The 25198-nt window shown below is 37.0% G+C and overlaps 1 protein-coding gene across 3 annotated transcripts; it reads left to right on the forward strand.

The window, feature by feature from the left end:
• Positions 1–10: 10 nt before the first annotated feature.
• LOC134224492 (uncharacterized) lies at positions 11–15088 on the forward strand. 3 transcript variants are annotated; one of them, XM_062703855.1, is made up of 5 exons: positions 11–29; positions 7195–7315; positions 14326–14447; positions 14510–14616; positions 14805–15088. In XM_062703855.1, the coding sequence occupies exons 2-5, from the start codon at positions 7200–7202 to the stop codon at positions 14913–14915; spliced, it is 456 nt and encodes a 151-aa protein (XP_062559839.1). In that variant the 5' UTR covers positions 11–29; positions 7195–7199; the 3' UTR covers positions 14916–15088. The 3 variants fall into 3 exon arrangements, with proteins under 3 accessions (XP_062559839.1, XP_062559841.1, XP_062559840.1); XM_062703857.1 differs by lacking the exons at positions 11–29; positions 7195–7315 and adding an exon at positions 13967–14161; XM_062703856.1 differs by lacking the exons at positions 11–29; positions 7195–7315 and adding an exon at positions 14144–14274.
• The last annotated feature ends 10110 nt before the right edge of the window (positions 15089–25198 follow it).

Raw genomic sequence — 25198 nt, forward strand, 5'->3', positions numbered from 1 at the left:
AGTTGTAAAGTGGCAATTGACATAATTCGGTAATAACGCGGATATAGTGATTATGATATAGTATAGTGTCGTATATTCGAATTTAAATTTCAAAGTCTTTATAAAATTTCATATCAACTTTCGTGTTAAAAAAATGTGCAGATCTAGTGGTTGATAGATAAGCGTGCCTGATTCTCGCATCATTGGGTCTCTGTTCAATCCCTGGAGGTCATGTATTTGTTCCCTTTGGACATTACAAGCTTCAGAAAAAGATTTTGTACTGGATGTTAAAAGATTCCAATCTAGTTTTAGAATGTTGTTTTATTTGAACTTTAACTTGCTATTTTCAATTCAAGTTCGAAAATCGGATGTAACTTGGTCGCACAAAAAAAATTTGAACAATATTATAATATTTGATGGTTATTTGAAAGATATGATATATATCTATCTTTTTTTTTCTTTTGATTATTACTGTTTGACCATATTTTTAGCATTCTTATAGTATTTGGGGCCTTCCTTAGCCTAGTGGTTACAAAACAAAACCATGCTGAAGGTGGCTGGCATCTATTCCCTTGTGAATCTGTAAAATTATTGGATTGGAAGTTTTCTTGACTTCCGTGGGTATAAATGTATCATCGTGTTGCCAAAGGTTTTTGGCATGCAAAAAATTATAAAGCGCGGCAATCTCGCAGGATTATAGAAAAGAAGAAAAAACAGTTTTTGAAACATCAGAAGTTAATTCAAATGAACATTTTTTTAAATCAAAATTTTAAATTTTTTCTTTGGAAAATTTTGATTTCTTTATGGAAAATTCTTCTTTTATAATTACAATTTTTACTTTTAAATGAAAAATTATATGGGGTTTTCAAAAGAAATCCTCTGGAATTTCAATTTTGTTTTGGGAATATAAACCGGGAAATTATACGGGAATTTCAAAGTGTTTACACGGTAAATTCTGTGGATTTCTGCAAATTTTAATCGGCATGGAAAACTGCAGATCAGTTGCGCGATACTTTTCAAACGGCAACCCATCGCAAAAATGTCGGCGGCAGCATGATGCCATAAACTTTTGATGGTGGCGCCACCGTGTACTCTTCCGGATCCCACAAAAAGGCAAATCTGCTAATTTCAACGAAAAGCACCAGGATTTCATAAATGCATTTGTTTTCATATTCTGAGTATGGGTTCGATGTTGTGGCCTAAACATGTTTACTATGACCCTCCGGAAGATCCGGTTAAATGGTTACAAAGCAAAACCTTCCGGAAAATGCCAAATTATTAAATATCATTGCAAAGCAACTATGCGATGAAAATATACAGATTGAAAATTATTTCATTTCATTTATTCAAACTAAGGCCAGTGTGGTCTCTGTAGTGATCTTTTGATAAATCCGGATCATCCATTTCATCGTGAGAACAAGCACAATTTTTCTTACTATAAGTATGGAGCTGGTGTTGTAGTTCATACATAGCCATTTTTTCATATAAATATTCCGGATGAGCATTTGGTGGCATGAGTCCCAATACCAACGCCGTACTCAGAATGAAAGAAACTCACAAATGTTTCTAAAAAAATCGATGTTTTGAAATGAATTTACCATCTTTATGAATGTTTGATTTTGGATCCCTTAGAAAAGCGAGAAAGGCACTATCACCACTAGGTGGATTAATCTGGCTTTTTGATATAAGTCTGGCACATATTGAGTACGTTACGACTGCGTTTGCCTTGATTTTTTATAATTATACACTTTATGATGGTTTTATTTGATGCATCGTGCTTTGAATTATCCTAAGATTTCGCTTGAAAAACAATGATTTCCCCAATATTTTTTTACAAAGATTAAAAAAAATATTAAATTAATTCTTTTGCACCTACAGTGCACAATGGTTCGAAGGCAACCAAAACCTCAAAAATCTAAATTCGTATTCCGGTCGGAATTATGTTTTTCTCATTTTATAGAATACTTATGTGGTTCAAATTCGAATTTTCGAGTTCTGTTGAGTTTTGACTTTGTTATATAATTTTTAATTGAACATGAGTGTTGATTTCCAATTAAAAACGCTGTTCGACAAAGCGTTTAGATCAGCATCGTACGGCTTGAATTACATCGCTAATTCCAATATTTTTTCAAGACTGCATTATCAGGGTCTTAAATAGTATGCCTATGTCCAGGGAATCAAATTTTCTTGGATGCGCATGCGATACAAGCGACAAAAGAGAACCAACGACAAAGCTTTGTATTTGTCGGAGATAATAATGACAAAGATCCGAAAAAAAATGTCAGCAACAAAAAAGAAGACAATTTTGTTGCTAACTTTTCATCCCGTTATTTTGCATTAACTCTTCAGCAAATCTCAACAGCAGAACTGTTCGGTAAATAATTTAACTGATTTTCGGTGATTTTGACAGTTGAGCAATGGAAAAAATTACAAAAAAAAACTGTAAAATAAATTACCGAACAGTTCTGCTGTTGAGATTTCGGTAAAATTTACCGAATACGGTGAAATGAGTTAAGTGTGTATGCTATCATAGTTTCTGTTTTTATCGAAATATTCGAGAATCTAACTAGGATTACAAAGTTATTATCGTATTCTCGGAAATATCAGAGCATGCAAGGCAAATGATACTTGTCATATTGTGTTTGAGTTCTGATAAAGGCTTGTTGCGATGTGCGTTTGTCAGTCAGTTGACGACAAAGGGTATATTGTTAGGCGTTGCTCGAATATTGATTCCCTGCCTATCTTCTTCTTCTTCTTCTTCTATATACATAAAAATGAATTTCTGTCTGTCTGAACCTTATTGACTCCGAAACTACTGAACCGATCGGCGTAAAAATTTATATGCAGAGGTTTTTGGGGTCGGGAAAGGTTCTTAAGATGGTTCGAGACGCCTCCCTCCTTTGGAAAGGGGGGCTCCCATACAAATGAAACCGAAATTTCTGCATAACTCGAGAACCAATCAATTTTAGGCGAAACGAAGTTCGTCGGGTCTGCTAGTGTAAAATATAAGTGACAGAACTCAACTTAAGTTAACTTTTTTTAATTGCAGTGCTCTAAAAGTATAGGCGCCTATGAGTGCCCATAATGATTCTATGCTCATTACAAAGCTGAGGGCAATATCTTTCTATTAATCACTATTTTGTTTTGCGAAAAATTGCGATAAAATTCTTTTTTAACGTTTTAGTTTGCTTAGTATTTTTTGGTCTGTTTCTAATTGAAGCTTTACAAATGCGTATTTTTTGTTCACAAGAACCTCAAAAATGCCTTTTTCTGATTATTAGATTGGAGTGTCTTACTTCCACAATCTGCTCCTGGCATCCGAATTTCTACCAATTTAAGTTTTTTTTTCACATGAATTTTATTGTTGAGATTTTGTTTTTGTCTATTAATCCGAAATATGCAATCATGCTGAAAACTTGTCTAGAACATATGAAAACTCATAGTATTGGATATTAGCATGGTTTATCACTTTGCAATCGAAATGATTCTACCTATAAAGAGTTTCAAGTTCTCACGTTTGAGCTCGAGCTAAACTGTAACACACTATTCTTGCCAGCAATAGACAATGTTGGTACTGATATTTGAAGAAACATCAGAAAACAACAAAAACTATTAGAACAAGCATAATAGATGAATAAAGCTTCCGATTCCATCAATCAAATCACAAACTGCTACTATATTTGACTTTGCTTAAATGATAACATTTGCTATTTCAATAGTCATTCAAATTTTCTGAGAGTTGATTGTAATTGAACAGAGCACAAGTTTGAAGTTTGTATGGAATTTACTATGACAATAGTAACTTTAGTCAACAGACAACGTTTCGCAGCACTGTCCACTGACCTTTTAAAATATATTATTACGTTGTGAACAAAAGAAATTCAGCAAAAAGATCGCCTTTTGTCTTGTCTTGTTTTAGCACATGGACAGCCAGTATTTAGCAAGCAATTATTTTAATAAGAAAATTATTTAGATCTTTTTTGTGGAATATCTTCACTTGTCATAGGACGAGTTAGTACTACCCCATTCAACTCCACCACTTGAGTCAAGTACGAAACACTGAAGACGGCGTTACTGTTGGAGTTGTGATACGTATCTGTAAAATAACAATCAAATGGTGGAATTAAATGGAATAGTACTAACTAGTTTTATGGCATGTGAAATCATCTTTGTTGCGAAACGATCTGTTTTCAAAAACCAAATTTACACAGATAAAAATATGTTGTGATTTAAATGTATTTTCATGCACATATTTGGAGCATGCAAATAAATGCAATATTCAATCGATCTTACTGTTCTGTTAAGTCGAAATAAACTTAAACAGTGCTTGCTAGTAAAATTCAGTCAAATTTAATTGAATATTGAATGTTAATTCGTTTGATGGGTTCAGCTGCAATTTCACACGTCGTTGAATATTCAAAACTATTTGCTGTGTAGCAGTAAAATGAAAGTATTTACTATTCACAGAGATGCCGAAAATGGCTATATATTGCCAAACCAGTGCTTCCAACACCCACGATCAAGTCTTTATGTGACAAAATACCATGATACAAACATAAAACCTACCTTTTTGGGACATTTTGAGGTTTTGGCCATCCTTTGTTCTAGAGCGATCCACTGTAAGTGGTGCAACTGTACCAATAGTGGCAAGTCTTATAAGAAATCAATGGCTAGCAATGGCTATGGGAACCAAAGTTAATTTTTACCACCAATAAAGGAACAGTTTACTAGACCTCTTCATGTTTTCAAAAAATATTTCAAATTCAACCGGTCAGCCCAAAATCACAATTCTTATGCTTAAAAAATCCTCCTATCAAATTTTCAGCTAATTCGAATAAAACTTCGAGGTGGTTCAAATCGATTTACTGTTTTTAAGCTACTTTCAATTTTGAAAAAAATGTAACAAAAGATATGAACGCCAAAAACCATCGGAACAGCTTCTATACGGACGCTTTTGGTGCGCTCTACAAATCTTGTGAACATCGCGATTCGTTCCGTTAACGACCATGTTAAAGTGATTTTAAAGCTTTCAAGTCCATAAAAATACTGTTTCCCCCTAAAAGTCGTTGTTCTACAAAATTTTTGAATTTAGCACAATACATTGCTAATTTATTTTATTATTATTCCTCTTTTTCCTCTGGACATTTGAGTAATATAATTGCCAATGGGCGATTTACCGTTAAATTCTTGAAATTCAGAAGCTGAACATTTGTCATAAATTTACACGTTAGGATTTTTTCAAACAAGTTGTTTGAATCATGAAACATCAGAATTTTCCAGAAGCAAGTTCATCTATCGCTTCAAGGCTTGTCGAGCTATGCAATGTGGCCCGATAACATGGAATATGATTATTCTGTGCGGCAACATGATTTATTGGTAAGAATTATCATGTGTAGTAAATCAGTCTGTACCGTTTTGGTACAGATTTATCATATTAAAGCCCATTTTTCGTCATTGCAAAATATTGCGTGTGCAACTAGTTGCAAAAATGTGATTTTTTCGGCACGAGTTGTGCGTTTATCCAACGAGGCTTGCCGAGTTGGATTAATACTACGAGTGCTGAAAAAATCGAGTTTTGCAACGAGTTGCACACGCTTGCAATGACGAAAAATGAGCTTTAATATGCTAAATCTGTACCGGCTGATTTTAATAGTTTTTCAACGGAGATTTCATGTTGACATCACTGTCTGCTGCGAAAGGAGACGATTAGTGATAGCTTGCAAATGACGCTGCCGACGACGTGAAACCGGCGACGCGTTGGGAGGAAAAATGCTCACTTAGTTTTATTTTGGATGATAGTTTATCAATTTATAAATTGAGTACTAGCTTATGTACCCGGCCTTGCTCGGAGTTGCCAGTTTGGTTCGCAGTTTTTTTTTCACAATCGGAAAATAATTAAACCAATTGGTTAACAGGGTAAATTGTGTTTACTTGTTGATACTTCTTTCCCTAACGCCCCTATCGTCGTCTTCTTAAGAAAAAGAATGTGTGTTCTAAATTTGGTTGAGATCTGATATTTTTTTAGGGAAAGGATAGTCAGGTGTGGTTTATATCAAAAACAAACTGCTCGGTGCTAATCGGAGCGAGGAGGTGGGTAATTGTAACATTGTGCTGGTGAGCCGCAAGGCAGCCATTCTGAATGACACCGTGAAAGGCCTTAAGCTAACTAAATTAAGCTAGTCTAAGCTCAAATTAGAATTATGTGTTATACGCACAGTCCTCATAGATTTGTGTGGGAATGCTAGGTTGCTATCGATTTGGTGCCGGACCTTGCTCCAATTGAGCAAAACTCCAGCACAATTTGGAGAACCTAGTATCCGCTTGGGATCAATTTGATTTTCGATATTTTGTATAACACATGCTTACTTCTGGCTATCTTAATAGTTATAAATGTACCTAGAATCATAACAACTTACCGAACTATGAAAGAATTGTAAGGATTAGACAAAATACGATATTAGGTTCAGGTTTCTCTTAATCCAAGTTATCATACAAATGAAAGCATACTTGTATAATTGTTTTTGTAACATATGGGATGCAATGTGCAAAAAAAGTTAATCTCAAGAATTTCAGCAAATAAAGAATAGTAAAAAACTTTCTTGAATTTTATGAATCAATACACCATGCGTCTCCACATGCTCTTATGCTTTATGATGATGAATACTTCAAATATTTACACATACTCTACCCCTTGTGAGGTTCTCGTTCCCTTAAAAATACTGATTGTAACATAAGAAATTAGATATCCTATAACTTAGGAATAGCTTCTGATAACTTCTACCATATATGCACATAAAACATGCGCATGATTTCAACATACATGTCGAGGAAAATGTTCAAGCGACGAACCCTCGGCCATTTTGTCATCAACTAATCTTGGAATTGCATTCAATTTTAAATTAATTAACTGTTGATAGTCTCCAATTGATTTCTGAGGGCGTGAATTATAGATGCGATACATGAATACTATTTTACTGCCGACCAATGTGATTTTCAATTATTCAATATCAGTCATAATGAACGAGAGCAAAAAAAAAACATTATTTAGGATACTTACACACATTGATAGCTGGAACTCAATAAATGATAATCTTCTTTGTTTTCTCTTTATTTTCAATATAAAACAAGATCTTTATTATCTTTATTTTACTTCAGAATCACGATGCAAGAAAACTTTCTTAAAAACCAATAACCCTAATATTACTCTATTTTTAGCGAAAATGGCAAATACTGAGCTAGTCACAGGTATAACAGCAGAGCAACGACTAGTTCTAATTGATGCCTGGAAATTGGTCAAATTGGATATTGTTACTCATGGAACAAACATATTCTTGAAGTAAGTATTGGTGGCTGTTATGAGGGTACTGTTAGCCGTTGAAAATTACGCCTACCTGGTCGCATTGCACTCGCGAAAAAATCGATCAAATTGCACTTATAACTAGTTGTTCCTTTTGTAACGGTAGTTAGAAGGAAAAATAAGAAAAGTGCTCCTAAAGCAACAAACTCGTACAAGCTAAGGAACGTAAGACTCGGTCTGTCATTGTGGTTAAACCGAAACAGTCCGACCAGAGTAGTGACGACACTCGAAAGTTTTTGAATACAGGTTTACCTCGATTATATGGACCCTCGATTATATGGACCCTCGATTATATGGACTTCGATTATATGGACTTTTTACCTCGATTATATGGACATTTTTTTGGCTATTTTTTTTGTGTTTTGGGGCTTTAAAAAGATGTTGAATATTGTAAGTCATATTTTACATTGATTCTATATTTATTATGGTACATTGGGGCAAATAAAGGCCAGTAAGGCATGATGTGATGTTATATATGGAGATGCACTCTGAGTCATATGTTCGATTGACTTGATTGATTTGCCATTTTCGCGTTGGAAAATTTCATTGTATATAATGATAAATATACAATTCTTTAATCTGCAACAGCCACGGCCACGTCCTTACAAATATGTGGTGAAAAATAATGCATATTTTTGGTGATCTCTGCATTACGAAAACGTGAAGTGAATTGTCAGACTGACAGTATGCGGAGCAAATGATAAGATGAGATTGTCATATTTAGCTGTTAGATCTTTGCTTCCAACCTTTTTCTGCTTTTGGTGCATGGAATTAAGTATAGAAGGACGGATGATGCATTAACATTTAGCAAACCGGACCCACTGAGACTGATTTTTTAGGTATATACACGAAACTGGAAAAGTTTATTTCAATATGTGATACATAAAGTTCCAAATGGTTTTCAAATCTGGCATTATTTCTTCTGGACGAACTTGATAATTATTTGAATGTAAAAAACTGAAAACTCTTCGAGCAGTCTTTATGTTTAAATAAATGTTGTCGAATATCCTGGTATTCACATTTGTTCAGCACAAAGCTTAAGGATTATACTGACGCTCAACGGTAGGAAAAGAAATTGAATATCTTTAGAATGTTCTTGTTAGCAGTTCTTGAATCAATTGCTGCTAAACCGTTCAGCAAAGCGTGATCCCGAGACGCTCATGCAAACTCGTTCATGCTGTGTAATGTAAGCTATGTGTTTTTCGTTAGTGTTGTACAAAATACAACAGCGCGCGGTGGTAAAATTTTGAATGCAATCTCAAGTTTTGTCCGGGATTTTTATGAGGGCCCGCCACTGTGCGTCGTTTTGAATTTTAAAACCCGTTGCAAAATTCAGCCCTGCTTTAATATACGAACATAATCCAAAATAGCCATAACAATTTATCCTTCAATATTCCACTTAGCAGATGTAGGTGCATTGTGCAATTGACCTTTCCCGTCAACAATTTTTATCCGCTCAATCGATTCTTCAATTTTTTGAGGACAACTTTCCCAAAGAACCCATACTTTTTGACGCTGGTTTCCAAGCTTGACCTAAAATTCGCCCGATTTTGAATTAAAATAAGGCCAATTCCAATTCTTCAAACGTGTGGCACTTTTCCGATTTTTTTTATTCTAAAATATTAATTCTGTGAAAAAGTTGAAGATACATTTTTTGGCGGGAAATGTCAATTGGTTCTTGTAAAAATGACACTGTTACGTGGATAGAGCACCTTATTTACATTAATTTAAATTCTTTTTAAGAATATCAATCAAACGCAACTTCTTGCAAGGAGATCTTTTAAAGATAAGTGTCTGAAAAGTGAGACTGTTTCTACGTGATTTTTGCATAAACAAATGCATTTCGGCCATATCTTCTGAGCCCATAGTCCAATCCGGCCAATTTTCACAAGGAGACAATAGGACAAAACTTTACATCGGTTTCAATTTGCTGCGATCAAATCAAAAGAGGACAAGTGTCAGTGCTTCTATATAAAGCCAGTTTTTGAATCTAACATATACCTTTCTCAACCAGTCAGTGTTTGCTTTGTTGCTGAAACAGGAAGGCACTGTAGTTAGAATTCGTGAATAAGTATATTAGTGTGCTCATATTGAGGGCGAAGTCTTCATTACTAATGTAATCTTAGAAACAAGCGACTGGAAAAAAGGTTACGTTCTTATAGAAAATCATAATCTACTGAGTTATCATAAAATGAGCCCAAAAATGCGGATTAGACTGTAAGGCAATATATGGATATTTTCTTTCAACTTTAAGACTTATTTAATCGTGTAACACAAATTTCGAGAAAAAAATTGTTTCGATTATATGGAAAATTCGATTATATGGACTTTTTGCATCGAAAAAGTCTATATAATCGAGGTATACCTGTATACTACGTTAGATCCAAAAGTACACAAGATTAGTAACTTTCGGAACGGGAAAATGGCTCCATTATTGTACTGTGTGCAACTGGTTTCAATGTAGATGTGGTGAAAAATGGTGTGCAAAACGATTTGGGTGAAAACTACACTGCTGTTGTTCCAACATTGGTGCCAAGATTGAAAGTGTTGGGTATGAGCGATAAATATTCCTCCGATGACTTCATCGACTATCTAAAAAGTCAGAATGAGGACATCGCAATAAATGATATGACGAGCTCGGTGGTCTAGTGGCTACCGCTTCTGCCTTGCAAGCAGGAGGTCATGGGTTCAATTCCAGACTCGTCCCTTTCCTACTTTGTATTTCTATCTTAGTTCTTTCTGTGTTTCACGTTCTACCAAAACGATTCCTACTGTTATAACCTTCCACACAATCCCAAAACCTCCCGTGGCACCTATGAGAGGTCGTAGAGTTCTCTGCATCTTTCTTAAGTAGGTGTCCAACTAACCATCCTTCCCCTTCCTCAGCATTCGCAAGGACGTGGCCAGGACAGATCTCGACTATTGGAGGGTGCATTGCTTTCATCTAAGAGATAGTGATTAGTCCCAAATCAATATCTGTGGTAACGGATGAAAGCGATGCTATTCTCGTACAATAGTCTTGGCTTGTACCACCTACGAATTTGTGCGAAAATGCTCAATGCTAATGCTAATGCTAATGCTAATGAGGACATCGCAATAAATGATGTAAAAGTATAAAACATATTTTAAGCTCTTTTTAATGGAATGTATTCAACCGTCTAAGACGAGTTTAGTACTCTCCATTTAATTTCACTACGTTTTGTTATCTTTGCAGATACGTATTTCGACCACAACTGTGTGGTCGGATGGAAAAGTAGTAAATATCTATGAAAATCCACGCTTCAAGTACAATCAATTTAGTGCCGTAATTGAAGTAGACAAAGATACATATAGCTGTTTGTATGGTAATTTCGCGAAATCGATTCATTGATAATGTTTCTGTTAGAATTGATGATGAAACACTTGATCGCGTTCGGGAAATTAAATACCTTGGCGTAATTATTGATGATACATTGAAATTCAGATATAAATGATTTTTAACGATTTTATAATTAACATTTGAAACATTTGGAACTGTTTGAAAGATACTATGAAAAGTAGTGAGCTCTCAGATAGAACGCGATTTTATCGAGACTTTTGGTATCTATGGGGAGGTAACACAAGTTTTGAATTTTTTCGAGTAAATATAATTGATTGGTACTAGCGAGAATAGTTTGAGTACGCGCTTCTTGGCCAAACTTTTGGCATCATGCGAGAGGTATCACAAATTTTGTATCTTAATCGGACTCGCTGTATCACTGATGATGCTTGCAAAACTCTGTGGTGGAATTCAACTGTTTCTTTTTACTAACTTATTTTTTTTTTGCTGTATAGCGATGTTATATGTTAATGTTATTTATATCTGTGGAAATAATCGGATCGTTTATTGTTTGCTAAATCTAATTAAAATTGATTATTATTAATTATCTTAAAGATAAATCGTCTAGCTCAAACCTTTGTAGGGGTATGTGGCGGGACCATCATCATCATCATCATCATCATCTTATCTATATCTAGAACAAAAATAGCAAAAAAAAATTGACAAAGTCAAGTCAAGTTATAACAATACCACAATACCACATCCCAAAACAATCGTAGAGATGCAGAGGTGTTCTCATTCTCTAGTAGCAACCAGAGTCGAACTATGTAACAATCCTTCGTTTCCTATATGGCCGTAAGGACGCGGCCGACGCCGCTATTGACTTAAAATTCGTGAGCTTCCGAAACGTGTACATTGATAATGGATAGCAGATCCCATGCTCCATTCACATGGTTCTCTGTACAATTTCACAAGTTCCAGTCAATCACGGAGTAGCAACTACGAATTGCACGGTCATAAAGCTCATGCTCATGGATTTCAACGCGATTCCACTTTTCACCATTAACCAAAACTTCTTTGAATAATATTTGGAACACTCGTTGCCAGAATACAGCTTAGGAGCCGTACTCATATTACGTAAGCACTGATGGTGGGAATGGTGGTTTATCGTTTTCTTAGCATAGCATAGCATAGTTACGGTGTACTTCGTAGATTGGACACTAGTGATACTCATCATACAAGGTGGGTGTGTGATTTATAGTGAATAATGCATCAACCATTCATAAGCTGAAAAAGCATCCAGAACCAGAGCTGAGGTTAGGAAAATTTGCCGAACATGAAGTCCATTTCGCTCGAAACTGTTGGTAGCTTAAATAAGCAGGGTGTCGACTACCTGGAAAACCTGCAGGGAATTGAGGCCAACCTGGAAAAATCAGGGAATTTTCGAAGTAATTCCTGCAAGAATTCCCGAAGTAGTTCCTCGAGATATTAAAAAAAAATCTTCGGAAATTACAATAAGAATTCCTTCGTGAATCCCTTTAGGAATACTTCGAAAATCCTTCCAGGTTCTCCTTCGAAATGTTTTTTTGAAAGCTCCTCCAAAAATGGTTTCAGCAATCCTCCAAGAATTCCATTTGAAATTCTTCCAGGAAAGTCATCTAGAAATAATTTTTAGCAATTCCTTTATGAAATCCTTCATGAATTTCTTTAGTAATTTATTCGGAATTATGTTCCCTTTGTATTTATTTAGAATTCCCTTACGGAATACTTTTCACTCTTTTGGATTTTTATTTGGGAGTTTTATAGGATACTAGTCGACCCGTCAGACGTTGGCCTGCATAGTAGGCGAAAATGCGCGTTGTGAACTGCATATGCGAAAATCCCATACGAATCTTTACTTTAGTTTTTTACAATCTACTCAACTTTACTTGTGATTTTCGCATTAGGAAATATCATATAAACCCGTCGGAAACTATAACGAATGTTTCTGCTGAAGAAATGAAAAAAATCCATCCAGCCGTTTTCGAGTTATGCGGATACGAACACAGACCATTTCATTTTTATATATAAGAAAGATTACTTAGGGGCCCTCCTTAGCCGTGCGGTAAGACGCGCGGCTACAAAGCAAGACCATGCTGAGGGTGGCTGGGTTCGATTCCCTGTGCCGGTCTAGGCAATTTTCGGATTGGAAATTGTCTCGACTTCCCTGGGCATAAAAGTATCATCGTGTTAGCCTCATATGATATACGAATGCAAAAATGGTAACTTGGCTTAGAAACCTCGCAGTTAATAACTGTGGAAGTGCTTAATGAACACTAAGCTGCGAGGCGGCTCTGTCCCAGTGTGGGGATGTAATGCCAATAAGAAGAAAAAGAAGAAGAAGAAGATAGGATATTACTAGAAAATCTTTCTAAAATTCTTTCAAAAATTTCTTTTTTACCATAATTTTTTTAAATCCTTCAAAAATTCATTTAGAATCTGCTTTAAGAAATTTCTGCTGAAATAATTTTAAAAGAATTCCTGTAATAATGTCCAAATAAATACTTGAGAAAAACAGGAATTATTGAAAAAAAATTGAAGAAAATCGTAAAGGAATTTCCGAAAGGATTCCCGAGATGTAATTTTTGAAGAATTTTCCAAAAGAATTTCTAGTGAGAATCTCAAAAAAAACTAATGGAATGCCTCATGCCTCAATTTCTGATTGAATTTCAGAAAGAATTCCTAGATGTATTTGCTAAAGAACTCCTCAAGTTTACGAAAAAATGTCTGGAGGATTTCTCGTCGGAATTTCTGGATTAATTTCTTAGATAACACCTAGATGATGGCAATTCCCGAGGAATTCCTGAAGTATTGAAAAGAACATCCAAAAATGTTTTAGGGCAACATTTCAATGACAATTTCCAAAGTTTTCCAGTAAATTAAAATCATCTGCATCTATAACTCAAAACCGCGAAAGCTGCTTCTAAATGTAATGAAAACCCTGGAATTTTTGAGTCGACACCCTGATAAGAGATAGTGCAGAGTTATTGTTGCTTTTGACTACTTGGCGTAATAACCAAAAGTAAGCAAGCCGTCTGGTGGGATAATTTTGGTTAGAGTTTCATTATAATGAAGTTTTACAACGATAAATTTACCCAACCAGTGTATATTAGGCAAATGCTTGAGCCATATTCCATATTCAGGATAACTGGAAACTGTTTCAAAATTGTCAATCATAATCCTACGACTTCCAAATAGTGTAAACAAGTGGTTTTGTACAGTGTGTCGGGAATTAGACCATTCGCTCAAGTAGTAATTAACACTATAACGTCTGCGAAAAAAGTTGAAATCTGAGAACTGCAGAGCGAACGCGATTCTGAATGTCACCTATGAAGTGGTATCGCATATCTTCCATTGCTTATCACCTATAAACTAATGAGTTCATAAAATGTTATCAGACTGATTTCATTAGCGGAAGGTGGCTAAAGAAGATTCACCCACTCACTAATGGACAAGCCCGGTAGTCCTTACAATGTTTTGCCATTACGGTATACCAAGATGAAGAGAATAGTTGAATAGTAGATATGGAGAGATTCATAGAGCTACTATGGAACTCTCCATCTTCAAACCAATCAATTTTAAAAAAAAGGCGGGATCAGTCGTAACGTCATAATGTTAATATCTTTAAATTATTAATATTCATTATTTGTAGGTTCTTTGAATTGAATCCAGAATATCTGGGGTATTTTGACTTTTCTATGGATTATGGTGCAAAGGAGTTGAAAGATAATAAATCGCTGCATGCCCATGCGCTGAACGTGATGAACTTTTTTGGTAAGCTCAGCAAACGGACAATATAACCGCATCAAAATACAGAAAAAAATTTGCCATTTCAGGAGCCATAATCGAATACGGACTAGATCATCCCATTATGTATAATAGCAGTCTCTCCAAAATGGTGATAAACCACAAAAGACATACGGTATCGAAACCCGATGTTGAGGTAGGTAATGTTTGTTGATCATGTAGTTTGTAGAAACGTATGTTTTATTGGAGTGCTAAACTGCGAATAGTCACGTTTTCATTAACACTCCATCTACACCGAGTGTACTACTGACTGACTTCAATTCTGAACGTGATCAGCAGCGTTAATGGCCGCATTATTTGTTCTATGAAACATATTCATTTCAGGTTGTTTGTGGTATAATCAAAGACTACTGTTTACAAACTCTGGGCCACTCTGACGAACTGGAAGATGCATTTACAGCATTGTTGAATAGTATCATAAAGGCATTCGATTAATAATATTTCAAGTGCGGCTACTCTCAAATGAGTAGATACCTATAGTCTAATATAGATACGTTACAGTTCATAACGAACCGATTCATTCATTGCGCGTTGATGTGTTGAATTATCGATGAATTACAAACGTTGAATTGTGCTATTCAACCTGCATGTTTTGTTCAGAAGCGGCAAATAAATATACGTAAATGATCACGTTAATGATGAAAGAAATTCCACAATGTGTATGATAAATTAATTACAAAAAACATAAATCAAACCACCTATCAGTGATGGTGTCTATTGTCGTGTATTGAAATTTAAATCAAAAGAAAAACAAAAGCCAATATTTGTATGTTATATTTTTATTTTTCTCGTACACCAAGAGATTTCGTAAAGGCTACAGGATCACTCCGAAAATAGTAATCAGGAAATCATTAAGCTCGTTTAGTGGAATGTCTTCACTTGTCGTAGGATGAGTTAGTTAGTACTCCATCCACTTCCACACTTTGTATTTTTTACAGATACCTATTTCGATATCAATAGACCATCTTCAGTGTCTCGTCAAAGATTACAAAGTGGTAAAATTAAATGGAACAGTACTACCTCGTCCTACATCAAGGGAACCAATTGAACTGATCAATAGTATATATATATAGAGTATAGTAATATAATATATATAGAGTATCGACTAGCTCAACGAACTGATGTGATGTCTATGTAGGTAAAGTATGCGCATGTGTAAATTTTGTAGACACACAATTTGAAACTTAGTAATAAGCTAAATCGGTTTGTCCAAGAAATCATAAAGTTCTTAAAGAAAGCAGGAACACCGTCTTCTACCAGAGGCCTTACAGACTGAACACATAAAACCTAGCATGAGACAAAGGACAGGACACATAACACCTTAAAGTCTGGCGGAGTGAAAATCGTGAGCTTTGGCAACCAAGAAAAATCTTGTCTAATTATGGCACCGCTTAAAAAAGTTCAAGCTTTCGCACGGCTATTCACTTTTGCAAGTTGCTTTCATAAAGTAAACAATGTTCTCATATTCTATTCGCGAAACTACAATTCCTGCTTTCGAAGATTTTGCTTGATTAGCCTACTGACTTTCTATTTATTTATTATATATTTTTTTTTATTTTGCAAAAAAAATATCTGCACTATCACAATACTCTTCAATAATTCAATCACATTTGAAGCGTCACGTTTGATTGGATCCCGTGAATGACAGTTCGATTGGTGACCTGTCAGTGGCTTCGCCAGACTTTATGTCTAGTGACATTAATAACACCCAGTGGACAAGTGGAGATTTCATTCGATCACGAAAATTTTTCTCCTTAGTGGGAATCGAACCCACACTCCATAGCCACGAAGTCCACATATGGGACGCCAGGGCTACCGTGAATGGAGTGTCGTTCAGGATCGTCTCTCCCAGTGCTTCATATGGCGAGACGAGTCGAAGGATGATAAACAAGTCTTCGTTATGGACGTTGCCATCTTCGGATCCCCGTGTTTGCCAGTTTCAACAAGTTTGCAAAATATCTTAACGCAAAGCGATTCTCCTAACGATCCTGTGTGGCTCCAAATGGCTGGAGTGAAATGCGATGACAGCAGCTCTTCGTCGGAGCGTGTGCACGCCTTCGAGATCTGACAAGAAGAGGGTGAGTCATGGCTTGCTGCTCACCGATTGACACGCTGAGGTGTTAATGTATAATCACACGCTGATGGTAACATACTCGAACCCCACATTCTCCTTCTTCTCTCATAAAAAAGACTTGCATAGTATAGTGATGAACTTTATTTTTAATTTATAAATCACTTTAATAAAGATTAAAAATAAAGACTTGCATAGGATGCAACTATTTTTTTAAAGCTATTTGCGCGAGACTACCTTAGTTCTCTATAAAACAGGGATAATCAAGTCTCCACGGGGATCAAGTCTCCCCACCTTCTCCTATCGTTTAAATGTTAAATTAAATAGATACCTAGTGTTACGATATTGATCTCTCAAGAAACATTATAGATTGCAGTAATAATATTAACATCTTATTCCGTTCATTTGATCCAACTTTCAGCCTCGTGTATAGTAAGTTGACATTCGACATATCGATGTTGAACTTCCGAACAACCGCCTAGAAAATTATATGTATCTAGAATTTAGCTGTGATATTATACTTGAATGAGATATCATACTTAAGTTTTAGACTTATGTTAACTATTAATTAACAACTCCGAACTAATAGCTTTGTAAATGCTGGCAACTTTTTTTAACTTCATGAATTTCGGATATCTGATCCAACAGGTAATTCCGCTATGAATACTATGTCAGAGAATTCCAAGTTTATCAAGATAATATATTTTGCCTTCCAAACACCCCTTTTGTAGCATTCGATAGTTTTCCATATATCCAAGATTCCGTTAGAACTAGCTTATCTGGTTGCTCATGTAAACTGAAGCTGCCTAGTGTATAAATTTCTAACAATATTTATTTTAACCAAAATCTTCCAAGACTCAACATGGTATTTTCTAGATCGTAAAGCCTTTTCTCGACAGTCTCCCAGATGCACCTTGAGGTATTCCAAACCACAAACCATTTTACTATTTTTACGCGCCTTGTGATTTTCCAAACCACCACAATCAATTTTCCAGCAGTCTTCGAGACGCACTTTGTGATTTTCCTAACCACAATCCATTTACCAGCGGTCTTCGAGACGCGCTTTGTGAATTGCCAAATATGGTTATTTGCAATCGATTTGAAGTTGATTAATTTTGTTGAAGCCAAATCTATTTTGGATGCGATATCACATAGCGGATAGAAAGCTTAGATCCTAACGATAATTTTCCTGTATTAATATCTAAAATTGGTTGATTTTGTGGTGCGTTAGAAATAATTGAATGTTTAGAAAGTCATTAAGCGTTCCATAACCGTGGGGGTAGTTTACTAGACTACTAAAGTCCGCTTAAATGATTGAAAAATCTCACTTTTTATTTCAAAATTTGGGCTCAATGTTAGCTATATGTGCATGTATGTATGAACGATAGATATTTTTATTTATTTTTTTTATAGAAGGTAACGGAAATATGCTATCAGACACCTGGGGATGCGAACCCAGGTAGTGTGGGGTTGAGGTCACTACTCCCGACCCACTAAAACCAACTCCTTCTTCTTCAGTCACACCCCGGCCCGCAATTAAGCAATACATCGGGGGTGCGACTATTTGAGCATTGCGCCCTCTCCTTGACGCCTCTACTCTCCTTAACGTCCCATGCACCACCTGTGCACATCGACACACTGGCACCAAATGTGCCCCAACACTCACCTGCCTGTGCTACGGGAATAACAGCAAGGAAATTGCAGGTACCTTGCAGGAGGCACCTCATGCTGATATCCCACAACACAGACAGTCCTCATTTAGGGTGGTATCCACTCCGTCCTGCAACAGGGTGGCACCACCTGTCTGCCAAGCCGGAGGCGACCCTAGGGCAGTGAATCCTATTCCTAATCCTATTCTTACCTCGGCTACGAGGCAGACCAATCACCCATCAACCCAGGCAGCGGTACCTCAGCATCAGTCAGGAGGTAAAGGTATCTTACAGGAGATACCCCAGTCTGGTGCTTCGCTGTCCAGGTTGACCTCACTCAATGTAGTGGTTCTCTAGTCCTGCGCTAGAGAACCCTACTAGTCCACCCACCCAGAGAGGATGTGTACATGGCTGGTACCCTGGGCCCTGGTTGCTTAGCACCTTACCATGACAACAATCCCCCTGGCGTGGGTAGACCACTCATTTTACTGCCGAAGCAGTCCGCTCACTTCCCTGTTAAGCAGGGACCCTCACTGCGGGTTTGTGGGTACCACCCACTGTCACCCTACTGACTAAGCAGCCACTCGATCAACCATCCTTACCGTGTGAGACTTACCCTTACATCCGAGAACTCACTCCGTGAGGATATTACCCCCATTCTCCTTGAGAGTAATACCCCTTGAGGCCCTTGCACTTGCACCACTTGTGCACTACTTGGGGGTGTGCGGGTACCACCCGCTGCCACCCACTTGCCGCCGAAGCAGTTCTCACTCTGTGGAACCTCCACAGGCTCCGTTAACTACCTGGCTAATTATTTCACTCCCCAGGTCATTCATCCCCTCGGCACGGGTCGCCTGATACCTTGGGATTCGGGGTTAGGGGCTTGTATGCTTTAAGGGGCACACGGTCACTTGATAGGGTCTGCTTGCGGATACTTGTGGTTTTTGGAAGGGAATTAACAGAGCCTCCTGTTAACCCCACCACCTCCTATACAGAACCCCCTGACTCGCAGACAGCTGGGGAAGGGTCGTCAAGCCCTTGGACATAGTCCCTGCTGCCCCCGATAGATGTGAAATGAAGCAACTGTACGACACTATTACATATATACTTATACCAAAGCCGAGAACATTAAAAATGAAACTACTGTATGTAGGGGAACTGCTCCGTTTTCCATCTTACTGAGCATATATTCATCACATCACGAAACAAAGAAATACGACACTAATATCGTCGCTTCCTTTTGCTAACATGCGTGCTCACTGCTGAAAAAATCACAAAAATATAAAGACAAATCAAATACCTTTTCTTTGCTTTGTTTTTCATGGGATGAATATCCGAGCTATGAGATGAAGTCCAGGAGCAGTAACCCTATAGGGTTATACTATGTGCTATGTTTTCAAAAATAATATTGAAACTAAATTAATTCTTATAAACAAACAATGCAGGCTCAAAGAATTCGCATAGTAATGCCTCATTTCATTGCAAATGTTTACCAAAAATTGTAAGATGAAATTTACTCGTGTTTCTGATTGTGATCATTCATTGAATGTTTATTATCATGACATGACAGCCTTTCTGCACATTCGTGCGCTTAGCCAACAGGAGGATTAAAAATGATTCACATTGAGTGCTTCATGTACTGCAAAGGTATGAATATTTGTCATGTCTTAAATCTAATATAGGATTTAGATTAAGATTAAGATTAGGACAAAAAATTGTCTACGCTTTTTATGGTCAAGCGAATTATAAAACTTGGAATGAAATAGTAGGATTCAATGTTGTAGCTTGGGTACCGATTAAAATACAGATTGAGCATTGCTACCGGGGCGCGTTGGTTGAACAATTCGTAAACTAGGAACAAAGAATAATATATCTTTTGGTAGATATCTCACACTGTAATGCACTGACAAACTGCGCTATCAACAGATTGTTCACTTTAGCTATCACACTGAGGACGACCTAGTCTGGAATGTTAACCATTCGCATTCCATTGTTATCTTTACTACCGGTTTTGTTAGAATATATATACCCTCTGATAAACCTTAGCACAATGAGCTGTATCAAACGCCAAGTGCTTCTTGGGGATCTTGAACATTGTTTTCATCAACACGGTTGAGCCAAATCTGTATTATTTATAACGCAAAGGAATTTCGCCTCGGATACTGATAAACGGGTAATCTGCAGTGACTATCGAATGATGCATATGCAAATAAACAACTGGATGTATCACATTCTAAAGCAACTGATTTCCAAAGGAATGGGCCGGTATAGAAAATGTGATTTATTGATTGATATACATATATATGACTAATGAGTAGAATGGAATATTTCTAGGGCCAATGAAATGAAAATAAATATCCAGCTTCGTACCACGTGGTAAATCTGTACTCGCCAAGCTGCATTGTTCCTATGAAGGAATATTGCATGTGGTTGAGATTGGCGCACTTGAAATTTGGCATCGATGATTCAATTCAAGTAGTTTATACTTGATACGGAGTGGATAAAGGAATTTTTAAACGATCAACAACAAACAATTTTGTACTTCTTAGACTAGCTTCAATTTTTGAAAAAATAATGCCACCAAAAATCCACAGTTATACTCCAACTACATATATTTCAAAATTAAATGGCATATCGTTATCCTCTTACATTCTTGAAGCTATGGGAAATTGTATAGCCTCATTCTGGAGCTTTATGGCGATATTGGCAATGGATTCCTGCAACAAATAATTATTTATACAATACAATATACAATATACAATAAATAATTATTTATACAATTTATTAAAAAATAATGTGAAGTTTAACTGGGATGATAATTGCCAAAGAGCGTTTGAGGAGAGTAAAAAGCTGCTTGTAAGAACAGATTTTTTGGAATTTTATGACCCAAAGAAACCTATGATTGTTATTTCGGATACATCCCCGTAGCTGGTGGATTGATAGCCCATATAGTTGACGGAGTGGAAAAGCCTATCAGTTTTACATCTTTTTCCTTAAATCCTGCTCAAAGAAAATACCCAATACTGCACTTGGAGGCCCTAGCACTGGTTTGCACCATAAAGAGATTTCATAAGTACCTATATGGACAAAAATTCACAATCTATACAGATCATAAGCCTTTGGTAGGCATTTTCGGCAAGGCGGGTAAAAGCTCGATTTTTGTTACAAGGCTACAACGTTTTATCTTAGAGTTATCTATTTATGATTATGATAATTTATAGACCTTCTCATAAAATGGGCAATGCAGACTTTTGTTCAAGGTTTCCACTACAACAGGAGGTCCCTGAGGAGTTGGATACTGAAGTAATTAAAAGCATAAATTTTGGGAACAATATACCCATTGATTCGAAAATGGTAGCCGAGGGTACTGAAAACGATGAATTTCTAAAAAAAACATTTAAAGGGTTTATGTTGAGCGGCTGGCCTGAAAGAGTAGACAAGCGATATGCTGATGTATTTGCAAATCAACAGGATTTAGAGCAGAATACATACCTTGACAGAGTGATAATCCCATAGAAAAACCAAAAACGGGTGTTAGATTAATTGCACAACAACCATTCAGGAATAGTAAAAATGAAGCAGTTAGCGAGACGTATGGTTTACTGGTATGGAATCAACAGTGATATTGAAAGACCTGCATGCAGTTTGGTTGATAAATTTGGTATGAATTTGTGATAGTAGTTTATGAGACGTAAAAATGACTTCAACTCTGATTCGTTTTTTGGGGCCTTCGCCTTCTCTATTGTTAAAATTTTATCTTGGCATGGTTTTAGTCCGTCTTTACTAATCACATGGCCTAAATGAATTAACTCTGATACAAAAAAAATGCATTTGTCGAAATTTACCTTAATGTTGGTCTTAGATAATTTATCTAAAACTAACATAAGCTTATTTGTGCATTCTTCTATTGTTTCTCCAGCTATCAAAACATCGTCCAAATAGCATGATACCTTTTCAATTCCCTCTAAAATTTTGTCCATAACTTGTTGAAAAATTGCCGCGCTTGAGGAGGCACCCTGTGGTAGTCTATTATAAGTATACAATCCTGTCATTGTGTTGATCACTACAAATTTCTTGGACCTTTCCGTCAGCTCTAATTGTGTATAAGCCCCCTCTAAATCTAGAGCACAAAACACTTTACAACCAGAGAGTTTAGCAAAAATATCCTCCGTTGTAGGTAAGGGGTACGTATTAGGCACGATTGATTTGTTTATGGACACTTTACAATCAATTACTAGTCTAATGTCCCCATTTTTTTCATTACTACGATAATCGGAGAAGCCCATTCGCTTGTGTCAATTGGCGTAATTACTTTTTCCTTCTCTAATTTATCTAGATAAAGTGCCACTCTGTCTATACGGAACGTCATACGCTTTTTTAAAAATCGGGGTATCATCTCTCAGCACCAGTTCTGCCTTGAAATCCTTAATAGGCCGTGGCCCCGGGCCCCCACAAATCTTATGTACCAAAACCAACCTTTTTTGTACATTTTGGGGCCCCCAAATACCGTCGGCCCCGGGGCCCCCTTCCGGCTAAATCCGGCTCTGCCTTCAACCGACCCAAGCCGGTACCTCTACCGCTTGAAGCAATCTGACTTCCCGTTACCTTCTCTTCTCGTTTCAACTGGACACGTCCAGTGCGACTCGGTGATTCTCCTCAGGGTTTCACTGATTCCGTCGGGATGTTCTGGCCCGTAATAATCGTTAATCTCGAACCACTGCTGCGTTTCCCGGAATGAACCAAATTGCTTCGCAGGTTATAAAAATCGGTGATAATAGCACACGAGGTATTTATTGTTTGCACTACTGTTACGTTTCTTTTTATGCCAAATAAAAGCTTCGTGAGCGATGCAAAGCCAGCTAGTCAAATCCGCAACGAAATTCACTGCTTCCCAGTTGGTCGGTAGTTCGTTCTATGCGCCGTCGGAACCGTGATGTCGATTTTCCGACTCTGTCACCGCAGATGGTATCGAACTGTATCGAATTCCTTAGCTCCTAATACACCGCAATTCCGATCTACTCGCTGGGCGTCTTAGCATCAAATTACACCTTTTATATGAAGTTTTTCAAATTTTCCAACACTTTTCTCGCTCGTCGCCACTTTAAAATCTTTTAGAACAAACCGAGACTGTGATAAGTTAAGAAGACTGATCAGATTTAGATTTACGACTTTCTGGTTCAGAGTATCTGTAGTAACTAACTTTTTATTCAACTTTCTCGTTACAGGTAAATGAACATATCACGACATCGCACGACAAACGTACGAAGTTTGACAGCGATAGAAGATCGCTGATTTTCGAATGCGCAGGGTGCGCTACGTATACAACAGTTTTATTATTGCAGAATTGAATAAGGTCATTAAATTGATTATTGCTCATTTCATATAGAATGGAGAAATAAGAAAGATAAATACTCAACATGTACACACTTGATTCCCTACAGTTTACTTGCCTTACTTAATACCAACAATATTGAATTTTTGCAATATTGTTTTTAAGTTAGACTATGAAGAATTGTTAGGATTTCAAAAAAAACAATTAAGCCTCTTTTTTTTCAATTTCGTTTATTTGGTAGGCTCAGGCGTGTATAACACTTTACGGAGCCATTGTTCTTTGTGATATATACAATCAATATCATTTTATTATACGGTTAGTAAGAGGGGGGTAGAAGCCAGCGTACTCGTGGTGACTCGAGGTTAGTTAACAATGTTTAAGGATGGACGGGGCTTAGGATTTGGGATCAGGAAATTTCAGTTTCTCATCCGGGCATTTGGCGTCAGTGACGATGTGGCATATCGTCGTACTCGAGGAATGGTTCGACTGGGAGCATCTTCCGGATGGCAAGAGCTATGGGGCTCTACGGAACAAAAAGGCAGAGACAGAACAAAAAAAAACTTTAAAGAAAGAAAAAAAAAACAAAATGTTAGATTTTGATGTCAGAAGCACAAAGAAAACTATAAATGGCCTGCATATAGACAACATCACGATCTCCCAAAACACCGCGAACTTCCCTGAAGGGTTGTTTACCTCGGGCCACAAGGGTATCCAATAATTGCTCTCTGGAGGCGTCATTTTCCGAGCAGGACCAAACTACGTGATCGATGTCATCATAACCGGCTCCGCACCTACATAAGTTGCTATCGACAAAGTTTATTCTGTACAGATGTGCGTTTAGTGAATAGTGATTAGACATAAGTCTCGACATCACGCGAATGAAGCCTCGACTTAAGTCCTCACCTCTGAACCACGCTCGCCCAGAAACTTTTGGAACTATGGAAAATAGCCACCGTCCAAGTTCGTTGTGTGTCCAATTTCTTTGCCAACTTTGAAGAGTACTCTGACGGACTAATGGGAAAACCTCGTTGCTCGAGTATTGTCTATCATAAACTTCACCTTCCTGTGCGCCCACCTTTGCCAGCGAGTCTGCCTTCTCATTGCCGTAGATTGAGCAGTGAGATGGGACCCAAACAAAGGTAATCTTGAATGATCTTTCGACCAAAACACGCATCTGCTCTCTTATGTTTGTAAGAAAGTAAGATGCGTGCTTAACAGGTTTCATCGACCGGAGTGCCTCGATAGAACTAAGACTATCCGAGAAGATGAAATAATGGTCTACAGGCTGATTGGAAATTATCCCCAAAGCGAAGTTAATTGCTGCCAGCTCAGCAACATAAACCGAACACGGTTCCTGAAGTTTTCGGAAGGTGGTTGAAGTTACATTGAAAACACCGAAGCCAGTGGATCTGTTGATGCGAGAACCATCAGTGAAATATCTGTTGTTGCAATTGACATGTTCATATTTTTCAGAAAAAGTGAGGGAATAGATATTTGTCGAAGATGATCTGGTATTCCTTGAATAGCATGTTTCATGGACAGATCGTATACAATTGAGGAACTGTCGTTGGTGAAGTGAACTCGAGGTGGATTATAACACGGAAGACAAAGATCTGAAGAAATGTAGTTGAGATAGACTCTAAGGAATCTTGAACGACAAGTTAGT

The sequence above is a fragment of the Armigeres subalbatus genome, chromosome 3 (genome assembly GCF_024139115.2).
Source record: "Armigeres subalbatus isolate Guangzhou_Male chromosome 3, GZ_Asu_2, whole genome shotgun sequence".
Lineage (NCBI taxonomy): Eukaryota > Metazoa > Arthropoda > Insecta > Diptera > Culicidae > Armigeres > Armigeres subalbatus.